Below are 20,922 nucleotides of genomic sequence, written 5' to 3'. Positions count from 1 at the left end.
TGGTACAGAAATAGTGTGTCATAGTATATGAAATCATTAGGGTCATTAAATCGAATTAAATTGGAGCAATTTCTGATTTGCCTGAAACCTTAGCATTTACACACACACACACACGCGCACACACACACACACACACACTGGTATGTCAAACACTAAAACTTTATAAAATTGTCTTTGACTGTGATGATCAGCACTGGTCTGTCTGTCTATCTGTTTGCCTGCAACATTACTCGATAACAGAGAAACAGATTTTGATGAAATTTTTCAGGGAAGGTCAGAAATAACACAAGGACCAATTGATTAGATTTTGCCAGTGATGAAGTTATAGTCTGGATCCACAAATTTTTAAAAGATTTCTGTATCATTAAGAGCAGCACAACATCATCGTAACCACGACAAGTGAACACTACTCAGCTGCTGATGATCACATGATTGTGATGCTACTACAAATCCACCACTGAGGACTTATTGGGACTTATCCATCGGAAATGATACAAGAATAGAATAGAATAGAATAGATCTTTATTGTCAGTGGCTACTGATGGGGCACCGAGTATGACAGGAGCGCAGAAAGGCTTTGTGGCTGTCCTGCAGAAGCTGCTGGACAGAAAGCTGCTGATTTTTCATTGCATCCTGCACCAAGAGGCACTGTGTGCTCAAACATTTCCTCTGGAATGCACAGAAGTAATGAATGTTATCATTCAGATTGCCAGTAAAATAATGGCAAGAAGTTTAAATAACTGTCAGTTCTGTTTGTTACTGGACAAGGTGGAAAGAACGTATTCTGATCTGCATCTGCACAACAAAGTCCGGTGGCTGTCCAGAGGGGAGGTGCTGAAACACTTTGCTGTATATCTGGAAGAAACGAAAACTTTCCTGGGCAGCAAAAGACTCACCTTTCCTGAGCTGGAACAGCCATTGTAGCTGGAAAAGCTACACTTCATGGTAGACATGACAGCACACCTGAACATGCTGAACACAGCTCTTAAGAGTAAAGGAGGCACAGCCCTGCACATGTGGGAGGAAGTTTTGCATTTGAGTACAAGTTGACAGTGTTTGCCAGAGATTTATAGAGAGGTACACCATCTCACTTCCTCTGTTTGAGAGTTCAAACAAGCTCACGATATGATAAATTTGGAGTATTTGCAGTCTGCAATCATGGCAATGCAAAAATCATTTGGGAAACGATTCTGTCAGTCCAGAGAGGAAAAAAACATATTATCCTTCCCTGTCACTCTCCTAAGCATCGATCCATCTCTATTGAGTACGACTACATTGGCAGGTGTAAGTCAGCCTGATCTTGAGCTGGAACTGGCGACATAGCCAACAAAGGGGCTATGGCTAGAGCATCCTCTGTTGATCTGTTATCTCTATATGCAAACTGCTGGTGGTCGAATGTGGATGGAAGTCCTTAAATGATGTGGCTTCTGACTAGTTTCTCAAAGCACTTCATTATGATTGGAGTGAGAGTCACTGGCCGGAAGTCATTTTGTCTGCTGATGGGGATTGCTGATTTGAAGGTTGTCCAGAAGACCATCACTGACAACCACCCCAAGGATGGTAGGCCACAGAAGGTCATTGCTGAAAAGGCTGGCTGTAGACTGTGTGCCGTATCAGAACATATTGATGGAAAGTTGACTGGAAGGGAAAAGTGTGGAAGGAAAAAGTGCACAATCTATAGGGATGATTGCAGACTTGAGAGGATGGTCAAGAAAAGCAGATTCAAGAATGCGGTGGAGATTCACAAGCAGTGGACTAAGGTTGAAGAAAGCGCATCCAGAGCCACCATGCACAGACATGTCGGCGAAATGGGTTACAAGTGAATCAGAGACAACGTCAAAAGCACAGAGACCTCAGACAGAGAGACATGGCAGACATGGAGTAAAAGTTTAAGCAGTTTAATTACAGAATGCAGAATCAACACTATACAGAAATGTTGGAAAAGAGGCAAGGACGACACTTGCAGGAAGGTTGGAGAATTACACACATTGGAACACTAGGACCAGCACAGCAATGAATGAACAGCAATAAAAACAAGTCATTAGACACTAAGATTTTCAGAACAGAGGAACTAACCAGGAACAGGACAGTTTACACAGGATGTGAATACAGGAATTACTCAGAGCGCACAACAGACAGCAGACGACAACTGTCACATAAGGTAATGCAGTAATACACACAATACATGTCCTAATTCACGAGCTTAGCAAAAGTACAAAATGATCTGCACAACATCAATCTAAGCCCTAGACACCAAAACGAATCTACTACTTAGCTGGCAGAACTAGTGGGGTAGAACAGACTGGCAAGGCAGGGGAAGGGGGGTGCAGCTTTTCTGCGGACATAAACACAACAATTCTGACGGACGAGTTCAAACTCGTGTGTTTGGATGTTTGCAGGCATCAATAATGACTTCTTCATGGCTATTCTTCCTTTTGTAGCTTTGTTCCTTCAGTCGTTGTCTTATAGTCAATCTGGAGACTTTCTTAGATTCTGATCTAGAAACATTAACCTCTGCCCGAAGATCAGCAGTGGTCTTCCTTCTGTCTCTAGTACTTAAAATCTTGAGGTTCCTGACATCTGCTTCAGTTAACATTTGTTTTATCATTTATCTTGACAATTGCTATTTTTCTAAAAGAGAAAGACTATACTACAAGCCAGATGCTCAGTTTTGCTGTACTGGAAAAGGGTTAGTTCGTCCTCTCTTGGGCACTAGTTAAAAAACCTCACGTCAGGTTTGGCTCTTGAGATACTCACTTATATATGTAGAAAACTCCTGATTATTACAACATCAGGCAGATGTTTTTGGTATTTACCAAAAATTGTGACAATGATTCAGTATTATATGATTCAGGTTACTGTAGAAGTAAGTAAATAATCGTTTGTGACAGACAGATGCTCCTTTCAACATTATAGATGTTTTCCATAAATATTTATTCCTTTTAACTTGGTGTCAACTTATTTCTATATTTGCAAGCATTTAAATTTACTATTTATTATTATTTTCCAGACTGCCTTACATTAATTTTGGAGGAAGGTTCAATGTTATTGACACATCTCCTGGGGCATAGGTAGGTAGCTGAGGTGTACCTAAGTCTCTTGATGTCCGTTTGTAGACCATTCCACCAGATGTTCTTTGACAGGCCTCTTCTCTTTCTATGAGGGATCCATGTCAGGGCTTGTCTGGTGGTGTTTGTTACTGGTTTTTGTAAAGCATGCCCAATCCAGCACCATGTTCCTCTACTGGTATTTGCTGTGTTTTCAACCATAGATAATTTTTACTGATGTTATCTGGCCAATGTGTCTTGAGGATCTTTCTTAATACTACATTGTAGTATATAGGGAGAATGTTAATGTGCTTACAAAGTGAATACAATTTATTTGCATTTTTTTTTAATTCAACATGGCATCACATGCCTGTAATTTGGGAATTCCTGGATTAAGGTCTGCATCAGAACCTTCCTAGATCATTTCACAAGACAATAAGCCTGAGTTTGGTTCCCATCTCTGAAAAGAACAATCATTTGAAGTCCTCAGGTGTCGCATCCCCCCAACAGTGACTTGACAGTTTGAGTAGCGTACCTGTTAATCAATCAGTCTCTATGCACAGATATAAAGTCAGAACCATTGTGTCAAATAAGTTTTCCTGTACATGCATGTCTTAAATGACATGCCAAACTTGAGGTACATTTATTTTCCATTCTTGTCCAGTGTTGTGACTTTCTTGAGTTTATGTGAAACATTTTCAGGTACACTGGAAGCCGATGGCAGTGGTGAACCACCACGTTTTTCAGTAACAGTGAAGAATATAGAAAAGGGGCTTTGATTTTAGAACTAGAACTACAGGTGCAGTGTTGGCATTGTCCATTGTCTCGACAAGCTTCATGAGGTACTGCTATGTGTATATATATATATATATATATATATATATATATATATATATATATATATATATATATATATATATATATATATATATATATACATATATATATATATGTCTCTTTGAGACAATGGACAATGCCAAGACTGTGCATAGCAGTAATCAAAGCAATGGGTGGCTATTTTGAGGAATCTGCAACATGAAACAAACATATTTTCACTTATTTCACATTTTTTTGGTTTACTACATAATTCCATAAGTGTCCATTCATAGTTTCGATGCCTTCAGTGACAATCTACAATGTAAATAGTCATGAATATGAAGAAAACCCATTAAATGAGAAGGGGTGTGTCAAACTTTTGACTACTAGTATATATATATATATATATATATATATATATATATATATATATATATATATATATATATATATATATATATATAGATAGATATAGATATATATACACACACACACACACACATATATATATATATATATATATATATATATATATATATATATATATATATATATATATATATATATATATATATATATATATATATATATATATATATATATATATATATATATATATATAAGGACTCACATTGGCATTACAGCAGCATTAAGAATCTTAAATTGGCAATTTCGCCGGAAGATAGTATTTCCAGTATTCTTCACGTTCTCCTGACGCGGCTCTGTAGCGTCGCCTATCATCACTATACCTGGATGATGCAGTCCTGCATCCTACTGTGTGCTTAGTGCTTACGCTCTACATCGAAGCGTGCAAGACGCGAGACACGACACAATTTTCAAGCGGCTGGATATCTTACCCACTCATTAATCGCGAGTGGTGGCAAAAAGTGTCCCACGAGACTGCGTTGCTGCCTGGTGACGAAAGGAGAAGAGGCTCACCGCATCTGTTGCCTTGGTGAATTCATTAACACGGTAGCAGGCAGCTAGCTAGCTAGCTATAGTTATAGATCCCCGACGCATTAACGAACTTTACATCGAAAATTACGGATGTCATCTCTCGTTTGTAGTCGACGGGGCTTGAGATGAATCTTCACTAAATACCGGGTCCGGTCACGGGGCGATATATTACGTTGGGAGAAGGAGATGCACCTTAAAGGTGTAGGAATGGATTCCATGTAAGGCTAAGTAACTAACGGGAGCTAGCAGGCTAGCTTCATAGAAATACAATTGTAGACGATGCGGCTGCCGCTTAACGTAGCTGCGCTGTTAGCTAACATGAATTGTTTGTTTCCCATTAAGTCTGACGGCGTTTGAGATAAATATAATGATTATACTGCATTCGACAGCCTGCTAGAAGGCCGACGCGACAATGGAGTCTTTCCTGCAGATAGCTCCCCATTCCTTGGCTATCGTTCTGTCTAGGGTCGGGGCTGGGGAGGCGGTAGGGGCGGCCAGGGTGTCAGAGAGCGATGAGCTGCCCAGACACCACACCGGCTATGAGATTTTTGCCGATTTCAAAGCAGAAAACACCCAGCAGCATGTATGGAACCAGCGGATTACAGAGGCTGTATCCGAGACCTTTTTTCTGGGATGGATAGACGAGCATGTGTTGCTAATACAAGGGAAGGAGGATCACCTGGAGGTGCTGAGGGAGGGCTGGATGCGGAGGTCTCTCAATCCGCCTCGGGGATTCACCATCAAATATCTGGGTAAGGCCTCGACACCCACCCTTCTTTGCTCATGGTATGTTCGGGTGTTTCATGCAATCGCACGCTGATGTTGCACATTACACCCATCATTGCCTGTTAGACGATTTTTCTGTTGCATTCTAACTCACCTCTAAGTGTATATTTTAATTTCTTTAAAAATCCACAAGATGGAAAAGTGTAATTGCAGCGTCAAATTTGTTCCTGATAATGAGGTTTGGTGACTGCTTTGCTATATTTTATTTGTGGATGTTTTACTCCAACACATGCTCAGACCTGGACTGTTTGTAGCAATGAAATAATTAAGGCAGAAATTGGAATGACGTTTCGTGTAGTGTAAACTGTTTACGGTGACAAGTCGCAAGTTTTACAGTAACACAACAGCTGTTGATAGACGAGGACGTTGTACATGGATATTAAAAAAGTACTGCAATACCTTACTGTTAAAAACGATAGTAATTGCTGTTTTATTAGTATCGATACTTTATTTGATTAGCAGTGTGCTCATAACAGCATTTCTTGTCATGAATGGAGGTGTAACAGCGGGGCAGCCCGTGTGTGTGTTTACAGTTCTGTTTCCCTGCAGGAAAAGCGGGTATTTCAACAGTTTTTTTTTTTTTTGTCTCCAGCAGCTTTCAGAGCCCCAAAGCATGACTGCAAATCCTAGCACTGATGCTGGGCGTCCACAGTTGTGGAAAAGGCAGACACATTAAATGAAAGCTGGAATTATATCATTTAACTAGGCGACAGAGGGAAAGCCCTTGTGAAGCCCCAAAACCCATTTGCAGAACATGCTTTAAAGTTACGTCCAAGGGAGCTGTCCCATCCAAATTGGAGAAGCACCTTACTGACAGACACACTGACTTGTTCAAAGAGCTCCTATAAACTCGGCTTTCTATTTTTTTACCAACTGACCAATGCGGAAACATCTCTGTATGCAAGCGCGGCATTCACACTGCTAACATTAACTTAATTATAGCTTGAAAACTGCTAAAAAGTCAGATGTTCAGTGTGCAAATCAGCAACACCAGTTAGAATGATCACTTTACACTTTACTCAGTCAGTACTGGTAATGGTCAACATGGCCATGACATTAACAATTTCTGTCAATAATAATTTGCTAAGCGTAGACGTGCCAAAAATGTGTGTTCAGTTGATGAAACACTGTTTAACATAAATACATTTTTTGCAATAATACAATATTAATGCTCTAAATGTACCAATTTGTTGTCATAAACATACATAACTATGTGAGAAAGTGAACATGTAACAACAAAAAACTACAATTTTATTGAGCATGGAAATAAACACAAATGACTGACTGTAAATCTGGCACTTAATGTGATAAAGCTCAAACCAGGATTATAAGCCTGCACGCTACAGTGGCACACTAATTTAGACTGAACACAAAAGTCTCAGCAGAGTCTGCACTCTGACAGTATATTCAAGTTTTCTCTTTAGTCAAGTTGAATTTAAAAGTTAAAATGAATGATAACAGGCTCTCTCAAAGACTGCCATCTATGTTGTTATAAATGTTTGTTATTACAAGTGTTATTAGTGTGAAGTGCAGGAACAGACTGGTCAGTCAAAGAGGCTCCCGTGGATTTCAGTTCCACCACAATGTCTTTAAGCAAGTTGAATTCCAGCAAAAGAGTCAAAATGTGTGATTAAAATGTGTGGCATGGTTCTTTTTTAATAATAAAAAGGAATTTTTTCGTGATTTTTGACATTACTTCTCCTGATGTTTTAGGTTTCTGCTGTTGTATCATTTCAGTTTCAGGTATTTTATTATCCCTTATTAATCCCATGAGATAGGAGAAACTATGCATACAACATCTGCTGCCTGTTCATCAGTTAAAGTTTTCTGGGAGAGTGACAAAACAGAAAGCCACTGCTGGAAAAAAAAGAAGCTCATATTAAATCTTAGCTGGACTCACCAGAAGATAGTTGGAAGACTCTAAAGTCAACTGGAAGAAAGTCCTTTGGTCTGAGTGACTAAAGCAGAGCCTTTTGACCATTGGACTATATACTGACACCGAAGACTGCACATCGCAAACACACCAACCCCGCTGTGGAGCATGGCTTCTTGGTCCTAGAGGGACTTGTAAAAGTACAGGGTAAAACGTATGCAGCAAAGTATAAGGAAATTCTGGAGGACAACCTGATGCAATCTGCAAGAGAATTGCAATTTGAGGGAAGATTTGTTTTCCGGCAAGACAATGGCCCAAAAACGTTCAGCCTAAACTAAACAGAAATGGTTAAAGGAAACCAGGTGAGCTATCTGGCATGCCAACTCAGAGCCCAGACCCCAGTCCAGTTGAGAATTTGTGGCTGGACTTGAAATGAGCTGTTCACTCTCAATCCCTGAGTACAATAACAGAGATTGAGCAGTATTCAATGAAATTTTATTTATATAATGCCAGTTACAATTCAGATTGTCCCAAGATGGCAGTATTGCAAAAAGGAATGGGGTAAAATTGCAGTGTCCAGGTGTGTAAGTCTGATTCTGACATATCTACACAGCCTCAATGCTGTAATTGCAGCCAGAGGGTGCATCTACTGATCACCGACTTGAATGGGATGAATAATTGTGCAGTTACTTGGCTTATATTTTATATTTTGAATGAATTGATATTACTCTGTAGAAATCTGGTTATACTGTGACATGAAAGCGGTGCATTTGTTAGGGACTTCTTTTAGTGACAGATTAACCCATATTTGGTGCTTAGTGTTCTGGCAGACAGTGTATGTGGAAATACCTCAAACTACAAGAAGTGTGTGTGTTCATGATAAAACAGGAAAATGTCTCAGTAACTTGCTTTGAACATTTTTGCAAAAACAGTGGAGCTCTCTGGCAGAGAGGATAAGGCTTATCATTTTAAGACTTTGCACATTGAATTTGTTGGCAAAAAGAAAAATATAGAAAGTGCCAGACCTATCATTACTCTAATCTGCTTTCTGATCTTCTGTCCTGCGCCATGTGGTTTTCATCTGTAGTATTAATAGTATACCACACAGATACAATGTCTGGTGTGTAATGGGGTCCTCTATTTGTGCTTGGAGGCATGGAGTTTTGTGCTCCTGTATGTCTCATTTACTTTTCACTCATATCTTTCCTTTGTCTGTCACATTTTGGTTTGTTTTTTGAAATCCAAAACCATGCACTGAACATAGATTGGGTAAGGGCGGGACTGCTTGATTGCCAGTCTGGTCTGGAGTGATTGACAGGTCTATGGACGAGGCAGCCTCGATGCTCATTCACTGTAAAGTCGAGTTTCATCCTCGTTTGGATTGACTCCTGATATAAATAACTGTTAGTTTGTCGTTTTGTATCGGTGGAGCTGCAGAACATTTTCCACAGAGTTTTACTGTCCATTGGCTCATTTTAAGCAATTTTTCAACGTAATTGGAACCTGCTGCTGATTGGAACAGCAGACACTGGAAGGACTCTGGTCGTTCAGTAAGTAAATGTTTCTGTTCTTATTAGAGCTGGTTTTAATGTACATCATATGCAACTTTAGATATAGTTTGTGCAATGCACTCCAGAAGTTGATGCAAATTATTCCTGTGTATGTTGACCAGAGAACAGTTAGCATCTATTAATATTACCTTTAATGTAAATTAGTGATGCTTCTGCAAACCAACCCAGCTGCTCAGTCATAGCCTGATTAAAAGTTAAATGTAGCAGCATTTAGCTAACCATGTTTGTGTTGTGTTTAATGGAACAAGTTAAAGTGTGTCGTTTGTATAATGTGGTGTACCACATGTATTGATGTATTAAGTAAAACTCTCCTTGGTGACTTTAAGGCAATGTTTAGAAAACCTGAATGTGATTAAAACAGTAATATTGTGTTCTACATTGTCAGTTGTCCTGAATTTGGTTTGTCTCTGATGTTAAACTGGATTAAACAGTAAGTCTACTCTGTTATCATTACTATGCTGCTATACATCCGGTTGTTTAATGTCTAATTCACATGTTGTTGTACTTATTCCTGCAGTGTAGATTGGAAGAATAAACACCCAGAATATGACCAATGTAATGATTAACACTACAGTTAAATATAACATTTAAACTGCAGATAATATAAGCTGAAGAAAAATGAAATCTTCTCCCCTAAATGTAGTGTTCTTTCAGTGCTTGGAAAACTATATCTGAATATGAATGATATCTTTCCAGACTTACTTTCAAATGAACCTCTGCTGTTGATGCTGATACTGTGATATCTGTCTTCATCTCAGGTGTCTCATTTTCACTGTGAGGATCTTCTGAGTGAAGTCAACAGAAGGAAAACCTCATCTGGATGTGAAGAAGGAGACTGACTGGACGACATCCTCAGTGAACCACTTCCTGTTTAGCTTTCACTTACAGGAGGACAGACCAGTTCTTTCAGCAGTTTATTAGTCTCCATTCTTTGTATTCACCAGTTCTATTTCTTACTTGTAACTTCATCTCAGCTGTCGTTGCATAATCATAAAACAGAGTACATGTTGCTGTCACTTATAGCAGATATGCACCATTTATACATCAACAGATTCAAGGCACCTTTATTGCACATTAAAAACTACATTATTCCATAATACTGAACTCGAAATGTATGAAAATGTGACATAAATGGATGAAATAAATGTGTTTACCCAGTGAACAGTGAAGTGTAAATACTTAAGTCACAAGACAAGTGTGCATTATGAAGCGAGGGAGGACATCAGTGTTGCTCTTCCTCACAGGAATAAAGTAGCAGAGAAGACTCTTCACCTCAGACAAGTGTCAAAAACACAGCTGAATGTTCATGTTCTCTGTAGCTCTTATCCCACATCAACTGTAGCTGTTTCCAATGATCTAGACCAATGCTGGAAGGAAACATTTCACAGTGAGAAAAAAAACGGTGAGAAAAAAAAGATCTCCAAGGTTCTTTCATTCCAACTGCTGGAACATAAAGTATCAGAGTGAACACAGCAGCATATGAATGGAACACAATAGTGTGATGCTTTTGTCCTATTTATCTTATGGAAATGTTTGTTTTCCTGGCTGAGGCCAAAGAACATTTTACTGCCTCAGATAGACGATAAAAATAATTCTTTTTTTATTCTAATGTATCACAATGTGAGTTATAGAGAAAAATGAAAAACAGCTCTCAGATTACATGAGCTGTACACAGTTAACTGACAATACACTGCTGTAGCGAAACAGTCTGCTTCACTGTTTTATATGAAATAGCAGCAGAAAGTGACTATCACATGTGTTTCAGTGTGATGTTCGTGTCATAGTGGTCAGATATCAGTAACGTTATTGTGTCTGAAAGAGAGGATTGTTTCAATAGATGCTTTTCTCAGTGAAAGAACAGAAGCTGTTAAAAGCAGCCAACAGTCTAATAATGTCAGTATTTTGCTAATCAAGCATCTGACAAATTATTCTACATTAATGGTGTTACTATTATAGAACAATAGTAATGCGGAAATTAGATGATGATGATGATTAAATATTCAATACAATGTTGAAGTTTTAAGGAGACAAATATTTGATAATCCGTCCATCATCTATACACTGCTTAATCCTCATTAGGGTCATGGGGAGCTGGAGTCTATCCCAGCTGATTTAGGACAGGTCACCAGTCTATCACAGGGCTACATATAGAGACAAACAATCACACTCACATTGAGACCTACGGACAGTTTAGAATCATCAGTTAACCTCAGTATGTTTTTGGACTGTGGGAGGAAGCTGGAGAACCCAAAGAAAACCTATGCATGCACAGGGAGAACATGGAAACTCCACACAGAAAGATCCTAGACCCAGGCCGAGACACAAACCGGGGATCTTCTAGCTGCGACGTGACAGCCCAAGTATTTGATTAAAATGTAAAAATAATGTTTAGAATAGTCAGCAAATCAATCATTACATTATTTCACTAACTGGGAAAAAAAACAGGCACAGCTCTAGACTACCTTCTACTTAGAGCCACATAGACAGAGAGGGTTAAGGTTAGCGCTGTCTCTTAATGCACTGGTCATACCTAATGAGGCATCAGCTGATTGGCATTTTAATGTTGACATTTTGATAACCCTAAATACTCTATCAAGTGTGAAATAGTTTGTATAAATGGTTGATATTGAGAAAGTTGCAGAGGGCAATATTGGAGGTCAGACAGTCAGCCTATTTTGAACAGTATCTGCACTAGTTCGAATGAAACACAATGTTCGCTTTTAATTTCCCATTAGGTGAGTCAACTACCAATATAGCTGCTGCAGCCAGGGAGTATGTGACAGTGTGTCACCCAGTGCTGTAGTCCATTGCCAAAACAATCAGTCTTAAACAGCTGTGGTCTATGGCAAGTGAGCAGTACAAAAAATAGAGTGGGCGGTAAAGGGGATATGATGCCACTGACAAGTGACCAAAATGACAGGCACTATTTAATTATTGATTCCTATGGGTATGAACATGCTTGGAAACATTTGGAATAAGTACACAAGTGAAATATATAGAACGTTGGTCTCCTCATTTTTGGACATCTTTTATGAAGTTTTTTTTTTTATATTATACATATATTTTATAGGGTACTTCAAAAAGTCATCTGCCTTACCTGGAAACAATGGGCACAGCTCCCATTTTGGTGCATAACTGTATACTATAAAGTATAAATGACCCTCACTGTCCACTTTATTTGGTACATCTGTTCAACTGCTCGTTTACGCAAATATCTAATCAGCCAATCACGTGGCAGCAACTCAATGCATGTAGACATGTAGACATGGCCAAGGCAACCTGCTGAAGTTCAAAGCCAGCATCAGAATGGGGAAGAAAGTGACTTTAAATGTGGCATGGTTGTTGGTGCCAGACGGGCTGGTCTGGCTATTTCAGAAATTGCTGATCTACTGGGATTTTTACGCACAACAATCTCTTAAGGTTTATAGAGAAAAGATCTCTAACCCAGTTTTCTGGGCGAAAATGCCTTGTTGATATCAGAAGTCAGAGAAGAATGGCCAGTCTGGCCGAAGATAATTGACAGACAACAGTAACTCAAATAACCACTCGTTACAACCAAGGAATGCAGAATACCATCTCTGGACACACAAAGCTTTGATGCAGATGAGCTCCAGCAGCAGAAGGCCAAACTGGGTGTCACTCTGTACCCTAAGAACAGGAAGCTGATGCTACAATTTGCACAGACTCACTAAAATTGGACAATAGTAGCTTGGAAAAGTGTTTCCTGGTCTGATAAATCTCGATTTCTGCTACAACAATAGCAATTGATTGTAAAGTGTACGTTTAACTTAAATATTTTGGGAAGTTTGTTCCTAACATCTGTTAAGTTTGACTTCTCTTGTTGATTGATAGCATGCCATTTCCGCAGGTGTTTTCCTGTGTTCAGCCTAAGGAAATATGTTCACAATAAGAATCATGCAAAATGCTACTAGTCTAACACTTTGGCTTTTATCTGACCTGATAACCAGAGTGCTGTTACTCAAAAAAGGTCAAAATGTCAGTGCATTATTTTTGCTGTATCTACTGCGACCATAGACACACAAGGTGTGCATTTTTATTTAAACTGTGTGTGCTTGGTCTTTGTGTCCTCTAAAATACTACTAGAGCAGGTTGTCTGTTTGGCAGTCACTTGCATTGTAATTTTATGTATGCAGGTGCCTTTTGTAACTGAAAGAAAGGCCTATGACTCATGTTTCATGCATTAACCCTATTAGTCCACTAGATGGCAGCAATTCTCTGTAAAATCTGACTGAACCACTTGTTCAGTGAAACTAATTCTCCCTCTCTTTTAAAAAAATAAATTCTTTCTTATAAAAACGTTTGTTCTATCCATCAGTTATCTATACACTGCTCTATCCTGTGGAGGCTCACAGGGTGCTGGAGTCTATCCCAGCTGGTTTAAACAGCCTCAGTCTTACACAGCTTTGGATAAAAGTGTTTTAATATTTTTATGGAATCATAACTTCTCCTCTTTGGTCCTGAACACTAAGATATTTGCTAGATGACCAGTGACCATTCAGCCTTAACTAAAGAGCAAGTCAGCAGCTGGGTTGAAGCCTTTTTATGTAGAGATTCTGCCTATTGTAATGAATTCTGCTTTCTGTCTTGATAGACCACAGATTTCATCCAGTAAATCCTGTCACTTATGAAAGTTTTCAGGTGAAAAGTTATTTAGCCTATTTTGCTCTTGTGCTACAATTTTAATTTCCAGAAGCTCAATGTGAAATTTTCTAACTTTTAAGATTTGGTGTAAGAGCTTCTGTTTTATTTCGGATGTAACCTTTGACTGCATTAAATTAAACTGGAGGGTGGTCAGCTGATGAAATATTTGTATTCATGAATCCTGAATTTACGATAGGAGTCAGCACATGATCAGATCCGGTCAGCTCTAAATGAAGTGACGGGTCAAGTAGTGTCTCTCCACATTGTGCCGCTTTGTCATCGCAATAGTCGCCCCGCAAATGAGACGCACACATTTATCTTTCACTGTCATAAAAAAAGAACTCTTCCTCCCAGTCATTGTGAAAACAGTGTTTTCTCTTTTGCGTTTCTGCCATGTTTTGAAGGTAAAAACCACATCTAACTTCCCAATGTGTCTGCGCCCGCTTCAGAAAAGAGTGACATGATGGTTGGACATGCGCAGTGAACTTTGACTCGGACAAGATCAGAGTTCATTTACACCGAAGACATTTTTGTCTTTTTAAAAAGACAAAAAAAAAAATATATATATATAAATATATATAAATATATATATATATATATATATATATATATATATATATATATATATATATATATATATATATATATATATATATATGTATTAAATATTGTCATTTAAAATCTGCATTAATGTAAGTACTTTTGATTTAAAAAGAACATCAACAGTAATTTTTATAAGGAATTTCACGGTGACTAGTGTTTTATAGAACATGCGTTGCAGACAACTCACATGGTCTGTGTGGGCAACCAGGCGCCCGCGGGCACCGTGTAGATTGCCCTACCATGCTGCAATTCATGGTCCATTTCTGAGAGAAAAAAACACAGAGACATAACAACTTTTAGATCAAATGAAGAGGTGCCTTCAAGCTTTAAGTTAGTTTTTGTTTGAAAGACATTGGCAAATCAGAAGCCAGGTTATGGCACTCAGAAGATTGACTGGAAATAGCAGACTGCATCTGGAGTCATCAGGTGGCCCCAGGCAGCCTCTTTCAGCTTCACAATTTGGATACCACAAGTCTGCTTTTGTTGGGCCAATTTCTTTAAAAAAAACAACTAATGTAAAGATTGAATTCTCATCTCCATTTTTTCTGTAAGTTGTTTTTATGTTCCTGTATGGTTTTTATTATTAACCTGGACTTGTTATACTCCAGGGCTGCATCCCATTCCCAGTTCTGCCCTTGTCAGATGAGGGTCAGCACAGTGTGGGAAGGTGGTGGAATTTTCCTTCTTGCACTAGAATCACAAACTTGAAATTGTTTTCACATTGGTGTGACCCCTAATGTAAGAGAACCAATATTTTTTTCGCTCTGTGGCAGAGGGGTCAAAGTGGGTGGTTTTTCACATTCATAATAGGGGGCTATGGAGAAAAAGTAGACTGTTTGGATGCTATGTGACAAGTGTAACTTACTGTTTTAATCTCAGCACTGGAATCACTTTGCCAAATTAATAAAGAGGGCAAATGGACCTAAACAGCACAAATAAGACCACAGGGTTAACTGTATACATTTTGAAATGTAGCAAAGCCACAATTTACTCATAAAACACTCACCATGTACTCCTGCACCAAGATGTCGGGATTCTCATTCAGATAGATGCAGAGTCCTTTGATGAGGGACTCCCTTCCAGCATCAATGTCATCCTTAAGAATTATAACAAAGAAAATTGTGATATTTTAACTCCAGATTTTAGTAGCGCAGAAGAAAGGGATCAAAGACAAAAACTCTGACTTTTTTAACCAGTCAGCCTGTGACACCAGCATCTACAAAACAATATTAAAACTACCTTTTTGGACCTGACTTTTATGGACCGGACTTTATGTCATCTCCAGAGATTATATAAAAAAGATAAATTTCTCACAGTGGGACATTGAATGTAGGGCCCAGCCGACATGGATTTTTTTCAGGCCGATTCCGATATTTGGCAGAAAAAAGTTCTGATAACTGATTAATTGGCCAATTAACCTATATATATATATATAATGAATAAAATAACTTATTCTTTGGTCCCTTAACACTTACAACAACAAAGATAAGAATTATGCAGAACATTTTACTGTTTTACAATACTTTGTCCTTTAGTATTTGTTTAACTTTACAACAGAGAGGGATTTTTAAGTATAAAAACATGCAACAAAGCATTAAACCTCTGGAAAATTCTATAACCTTAAAAAAGAGTCAGTCTATAAATGAGTTATGAAATACATCTGGTCTATTTCTTGTTGCTGCAAATTAGAGATAGGTTATAGTACAAGTAAAGTTACTGTAAAACATTATTTCTGCCGTCCTCTGATGCCCTTTAACATTAAATTTCATTTTCTCTACTCCATTATTTTCTTTGTCATGAAGTCAGGACTCATATCAATCAAAACAAAAACCAGAGACGCCTTTCTCAGATGTCTAAACATGTCTTCTTTGACAGAGTTGCATTTTAAATATATAATGGTAACAAATAGTCTGACATTGGTGTTCCTCCATAACAACACAGTGAGTTGCTGTTCCAGCCTGGGTCACGTTCTAGGATTTTCTGACAAAGTAAAACTAAGAGTGACATGACATCATGACGGACAAAAGAAGAATGAGGATTAAAGAGATGAAGAGAGGAAGAGAGGAAAGAACAGATGGAACGGAGACAGAGAGAAGACAACAGGAGGCTGAGGAGGAAAGAGATGGAGGGAGGGAGAGATGGGATGAGCAGAGAGAAAGGGGGAAGATAACTAGGAAAGAGATGAAGGGAGGAGCAGAACAGGAGGAGGGAGGAGGACAAAGACCCCACAGCCATGCATACTAAAAAATATAATAATTCCAAACCATTTCAAAATCTAGAAATACATTTTTTTTCTTTACAAGTTAATAACTTTAGCTGGAATTGTGGGTCCATGAGAACCCATGGCCTCATTTAAAGACTGTATGTACCTGTAGGCACAGTGATTTTTACATTATCTTACCTAAAGACACAGATTGATCTCTTCAAGGTAACCATCCGCACACCCCCACCTACATAGCCAGCCGGTGGATGCTCATCAACTAGTTCAGAGACTTCCACAAGAGCACGTTCTGGTGCCAGAGATGGAGTCAGCTGAAAGGCTCCATAATGCTCACAATATCATCCACACAGCAGTTTCAACACAAAAAAATAGTCTCTGCTGCAAAATGCATATTTGATGGATTTCCCCAAATTCAGGCAAGCCACCCTCAGAACCATATGCCACTATCATACCTGGTAGGAGTGTATTCCCTTGCTCCAGTTGTTTTATGCAAGGTTTATTTTAGATACAGAAGGATTTCTCTGTTTAAAAGCTTCAGCTAGGTCTTCCTTCCAAACATCTAATGGGACAGTGGACACATCTGACACATCCAGCACTGTTTATCAATATTTGGAGATGACAAGTGGTAACCGATCATAAACTGATGTTTCACAGCCAGAGACAGAGGCATGTTTTTAAAGCAACTGGTGTGTTTCATGTCTTTTTTAACGAAACTTTGCTTTGCCTCAAACCTGATGGTCTAAAGTCCCACGAGAGGCCCAAAAAGCTGTATTAGTTGTGGGTAATGTTCTATGTAGTGGTGTTTGGGCAGCAATGTTTTGTTAGGAAACACCTCTTGATATCTTTGTCGATGATCTGAAATTTTGTTTGTCACTGTGAACTGGGGCAACCATGAGCTCAACAATCTGTTTTAGATCCAACAAGACCTGCCATACTGGCTCATGTTCAGGAATCTTAGGCCAATCAGAAGTGGGAGCAACCTTAACAAGCACCAATTTTCATGGACATTGCCCACTATGATTTTCCTGCTAGAAAGATTTAGTGGCAAAGTATGAGGCTTATGGGTTTGTCCGTCCAGTTGTATGGGAAATGCAGAATGGAAGTGTTTATATCATCCAAGGTGTGCTTCTTTGATATCAGTACTGTGACTCAATGTGCTATTTCAACACAATGCCTTCAAAAAGATCATGTGCAACATCAGGAGGGTAGCCACTGACAACATGGAAATGAGAAAGTGCTCCAGTAAAAGGACAAGTTATTTTAACTCCAAAAAAGCTACTGCCACTATCTAGGGCTGCTCTGACATGGGTTTCATGTGTTTCTTTTGTTCTGAGGCTGAAAGTTCCTGACCTAACCTCATGTTATTGAATGTGTGAAGCTGGTGCTGCACAAAAACAACAAAAGAAGGGGCCTGTAAAGTTCTCCACAAAGCCTGCTATTCCATGCGCTCCTAAATTGTCAGCAGCAATAGTCTGCACTGTACCGTTTAGTGATTTGTGCAGTTGTGGGACAAAAATGCCATCAACTTCCAAAGACCTCAGGTCGTATGTTAGGGGCTCTAAAGCCTCGTCATAACTAAATAACTTTATATTGTCCGTTTTGCTCAAAATGGCCAGGAAAACTGAGTACAAACTAGAGTGAGACCCTGGAGGTAGGTAATTCAGTAGCCAATAGACAGCACAAAGTTTGTGGGTTTTGCAGGAGGGATACAGATTTCAAAGTCATCAACATACAAAGTTATGGATAAACTTAGGTCTTCCCCTAACACAAACTCTTTTCCTTACAATGCAGACCATCTTTATAAGACCTGTACAAAGTTTCTTTTCCAGTCTCTGTCTCCCTTTGTGTTTCGTGATTACCAACTGTCTTGTCCACAATACCTTCCTTACTCAGCAGCACTTGCACAGATTCTAGAATGGGAATATACTGGAATGTTTTGTTCTCTTTTGTATCCAAAATATATTCACTTAGTTCAACAACATTAAATATTGCCTTATAATATTGGTTATGTTGATATGCAGAACTCAAAGGCCCACCCTTCTCTATGGCCTTATTTCCAGGATTTGCTAAGCACAGACCGGAGATTATTTCCTCTATGACAGCTCTGTCAACTTGGAGCTTGTGCTTTTGAAAAATGTGTGTATATATATATATATATATATATATATATATATATATATATATATATATATATATATATATATATATATATATATATATATATGTGTGGTACAAAGGACAACTGATTAAACTGCAGGAGTGTTTCCGAGTCCCATCAATTCCCACCGCCCACTACATACTTAGGTCACGGGATTCGGTGGCAATTGTCAATAAATTGCAAATACGTTTAAAACATCCCAACTTACATAGCAATTTTTTAGGAAAGCTGCCGCAAATTCAGGCATTTTTGGCCACAACAATCTCGAAAAATGCCCGCGAAATCCTGGAGGGACTGCTTTAGATTCTGTGTAGATATAGGGTTGTCATGGTCTAAATTTTAGTTGATAAATAAAAGCAACTAATAGAAATAATTTGATTTACAATAACTTTTCTTTCTGTTAAATTTATTACAGTTAACGCTCTGTTTTTTCATTTTGCTAAACACTAAAATGTGGCCACAGCGGTGCAATGGCGTTTGACTTTGCAACTAAATCTACATCGTTAATGTCAATAGATGCTCACTGAAAAGTAGTTGTTTGAATATTAGAAGTTAAGCACCTTGATGTGACGTTTTTGATTTATTCAGCTGTTGGTGAATTGAAACAGTTTTCACGATTATGACATTCTGTGTTAAACAGAGGCTATCTCTAGTCATATGCACCAGGCAGAGAATGAAATCCTGGTTATTTTTCTTGTGGTTTCCTTTGCAGCTCCTTTTTTCCCCCTCCTTACCCTCCAATGCTCAGAAAGCACGTAAAGCTGCTGTTTTGCATGCTGAGATTTTTAAATTCATTAACTCTTGCTGAGTATTAGTTGCTGGCAGCCTGTCACATCTCGCACACACGCATGCACGCACAAGCACACAAGCTGATGCAACGGCCACTGTTCTCCCGCAATGAGATTGTAGCTCCTCCTTTTCTCTGCAGAGTTATGCTCAGGGCAAATTCACACACACATGCCTTCCCTCACAGAATGTCTTTCCCCCCTCACCTTCTTGCTACATTCTCTCTCACACACTGATGCATCTTACATGCATGTATACCAGTTGTCACAGTTAGTTTCTTACAACAAATGTTTTAGATCTTGCCTGCTTTCAAGAATATCTTTTAACTGTATGAAGCCATGAGACGTGGAATTTAAGTTATCGGAGAAACAAGCTGAGCACATGCTGAAGAAGTCTTGACTCCACTTAGCTGTGCTTGTTTCAGTGACAAGACATCTGAGTTGGAGCAAAGAATATCAACGCTCTACAAAGCCCAGGATGCTGGAAATTGGGCACTGTCATCAGTCCTGCACAAAACATCACCACCAGTTCCGAAGTGCTGTCACTACTTCCTGTCCTACTGAGTCTGATAATCTCCAGCCACTGCCTTCATCCTTACTCCATTCACTGTCCTTGAGGACAAGTGGATCTTTGGGCAACATTTCTTCACAAGTTTTAAGGCCTCTAATATAAGTGGAATTGTATGTGTGGCAAGTAGTGTAAGCCCAGTCCACCTGGCCTTATCCATAAATTTAGGTCAAGCCGAGATATGTCAGGACGGAGTAGGATGCACAGCCTCACAGCCTGCTGGTGCCGCTGGAGTCCCAAGAACCTCTCAATGCAGAGTCCTTCAGAGGCTTGCAGTTGTGCATAAAACTGTATTTCGGCCGCTGCTAACCAGTGCTCACAAGTAGAAACATTTGCAGTGGCCTCAGAAATACAACCAATTTTCAAACAATTTTATTCACTGATGAATGCCGTGCTACACCTCCACCTGGACGAAGAATTTCTTTTTTGCCAGCCAGACAGCCTGTCTGCCCACCCGCCAGCCTCCCATAAAAATTGTTCTGTTTCCTAACAAACTTTTTCACCTAACCCCTGCCTCAGTGTCTGCCTCTGGTTCCAGTACTACACCGTGTCATTGTAACTGGTTGCTATATCACTCACAACTAGCCTCGATTAAATATCCATGGGAGCTCCATGTATTTTTCGGCACTTGATGTAACAGGCAATGTGACTGTATTGTAATATGAATGAAACTGCACAGTGTCCACATTCATAGTCTGCATCAGTCAGCATACAAGGATGTGAAAACATCAAGTTGGCCTTCATTGTTGGGTTGTGTGTGCTATCGTGTCAGATCTTGATCTTTTTTGCTTTACCTTAAATCTTTAGGCCACCAGTTCAGCCTATTTGACAAGTTTATTTTCAGTTCTTATGTGCTGCTTTTAGCATATGTTGGC

General features: G+C 39.0%; 1 protein-coding gene across 1 annotated transcript in view; it reads left to right on the top strand.

Annotated features, from left to right (window-relative positions):
* Positions 1-4,605: 4,605 nt before the first annotated feature.
* LOC111583589 (storkhead-box protein 2-like) overlaps positions 4,606-20,922 on the top strand; it is a 73,230-nt gene continuing 56,913 nt past the window's right edge. The window contains exon 1 of the mRNA XM_055016610.1: positions 4,606-5,572. Within this exon, the coding sequence (XP_054872585.1) occupies positions 5,233-5,572 (340 nt within the window). The 5' untranslated portion in view covers positions 4,606-5,232. The remainder of the gene's footprint in view (positions 5,573-20,922) is intronic.

The sequence above is a fragment of the Amphiprion ocellaris genome, chromosome 13, assembly GCF_022539595.1.
Source record: "Amphiprion ocellaris isolate individual 3 ecotype Okinawa chromosome 13, ASM2253959v1, whole genome shotgun sequence".
NCBI lineage: Eukaryota > Metazoa > Chordata > Actinopteri > Pomacentridae > Amphiprion > Amphiprion ocellaris.
Note: the sequence above shows the minus strand (reverse complement) of the source record. Positions and strands in the feature narration are given on the sequence as shown.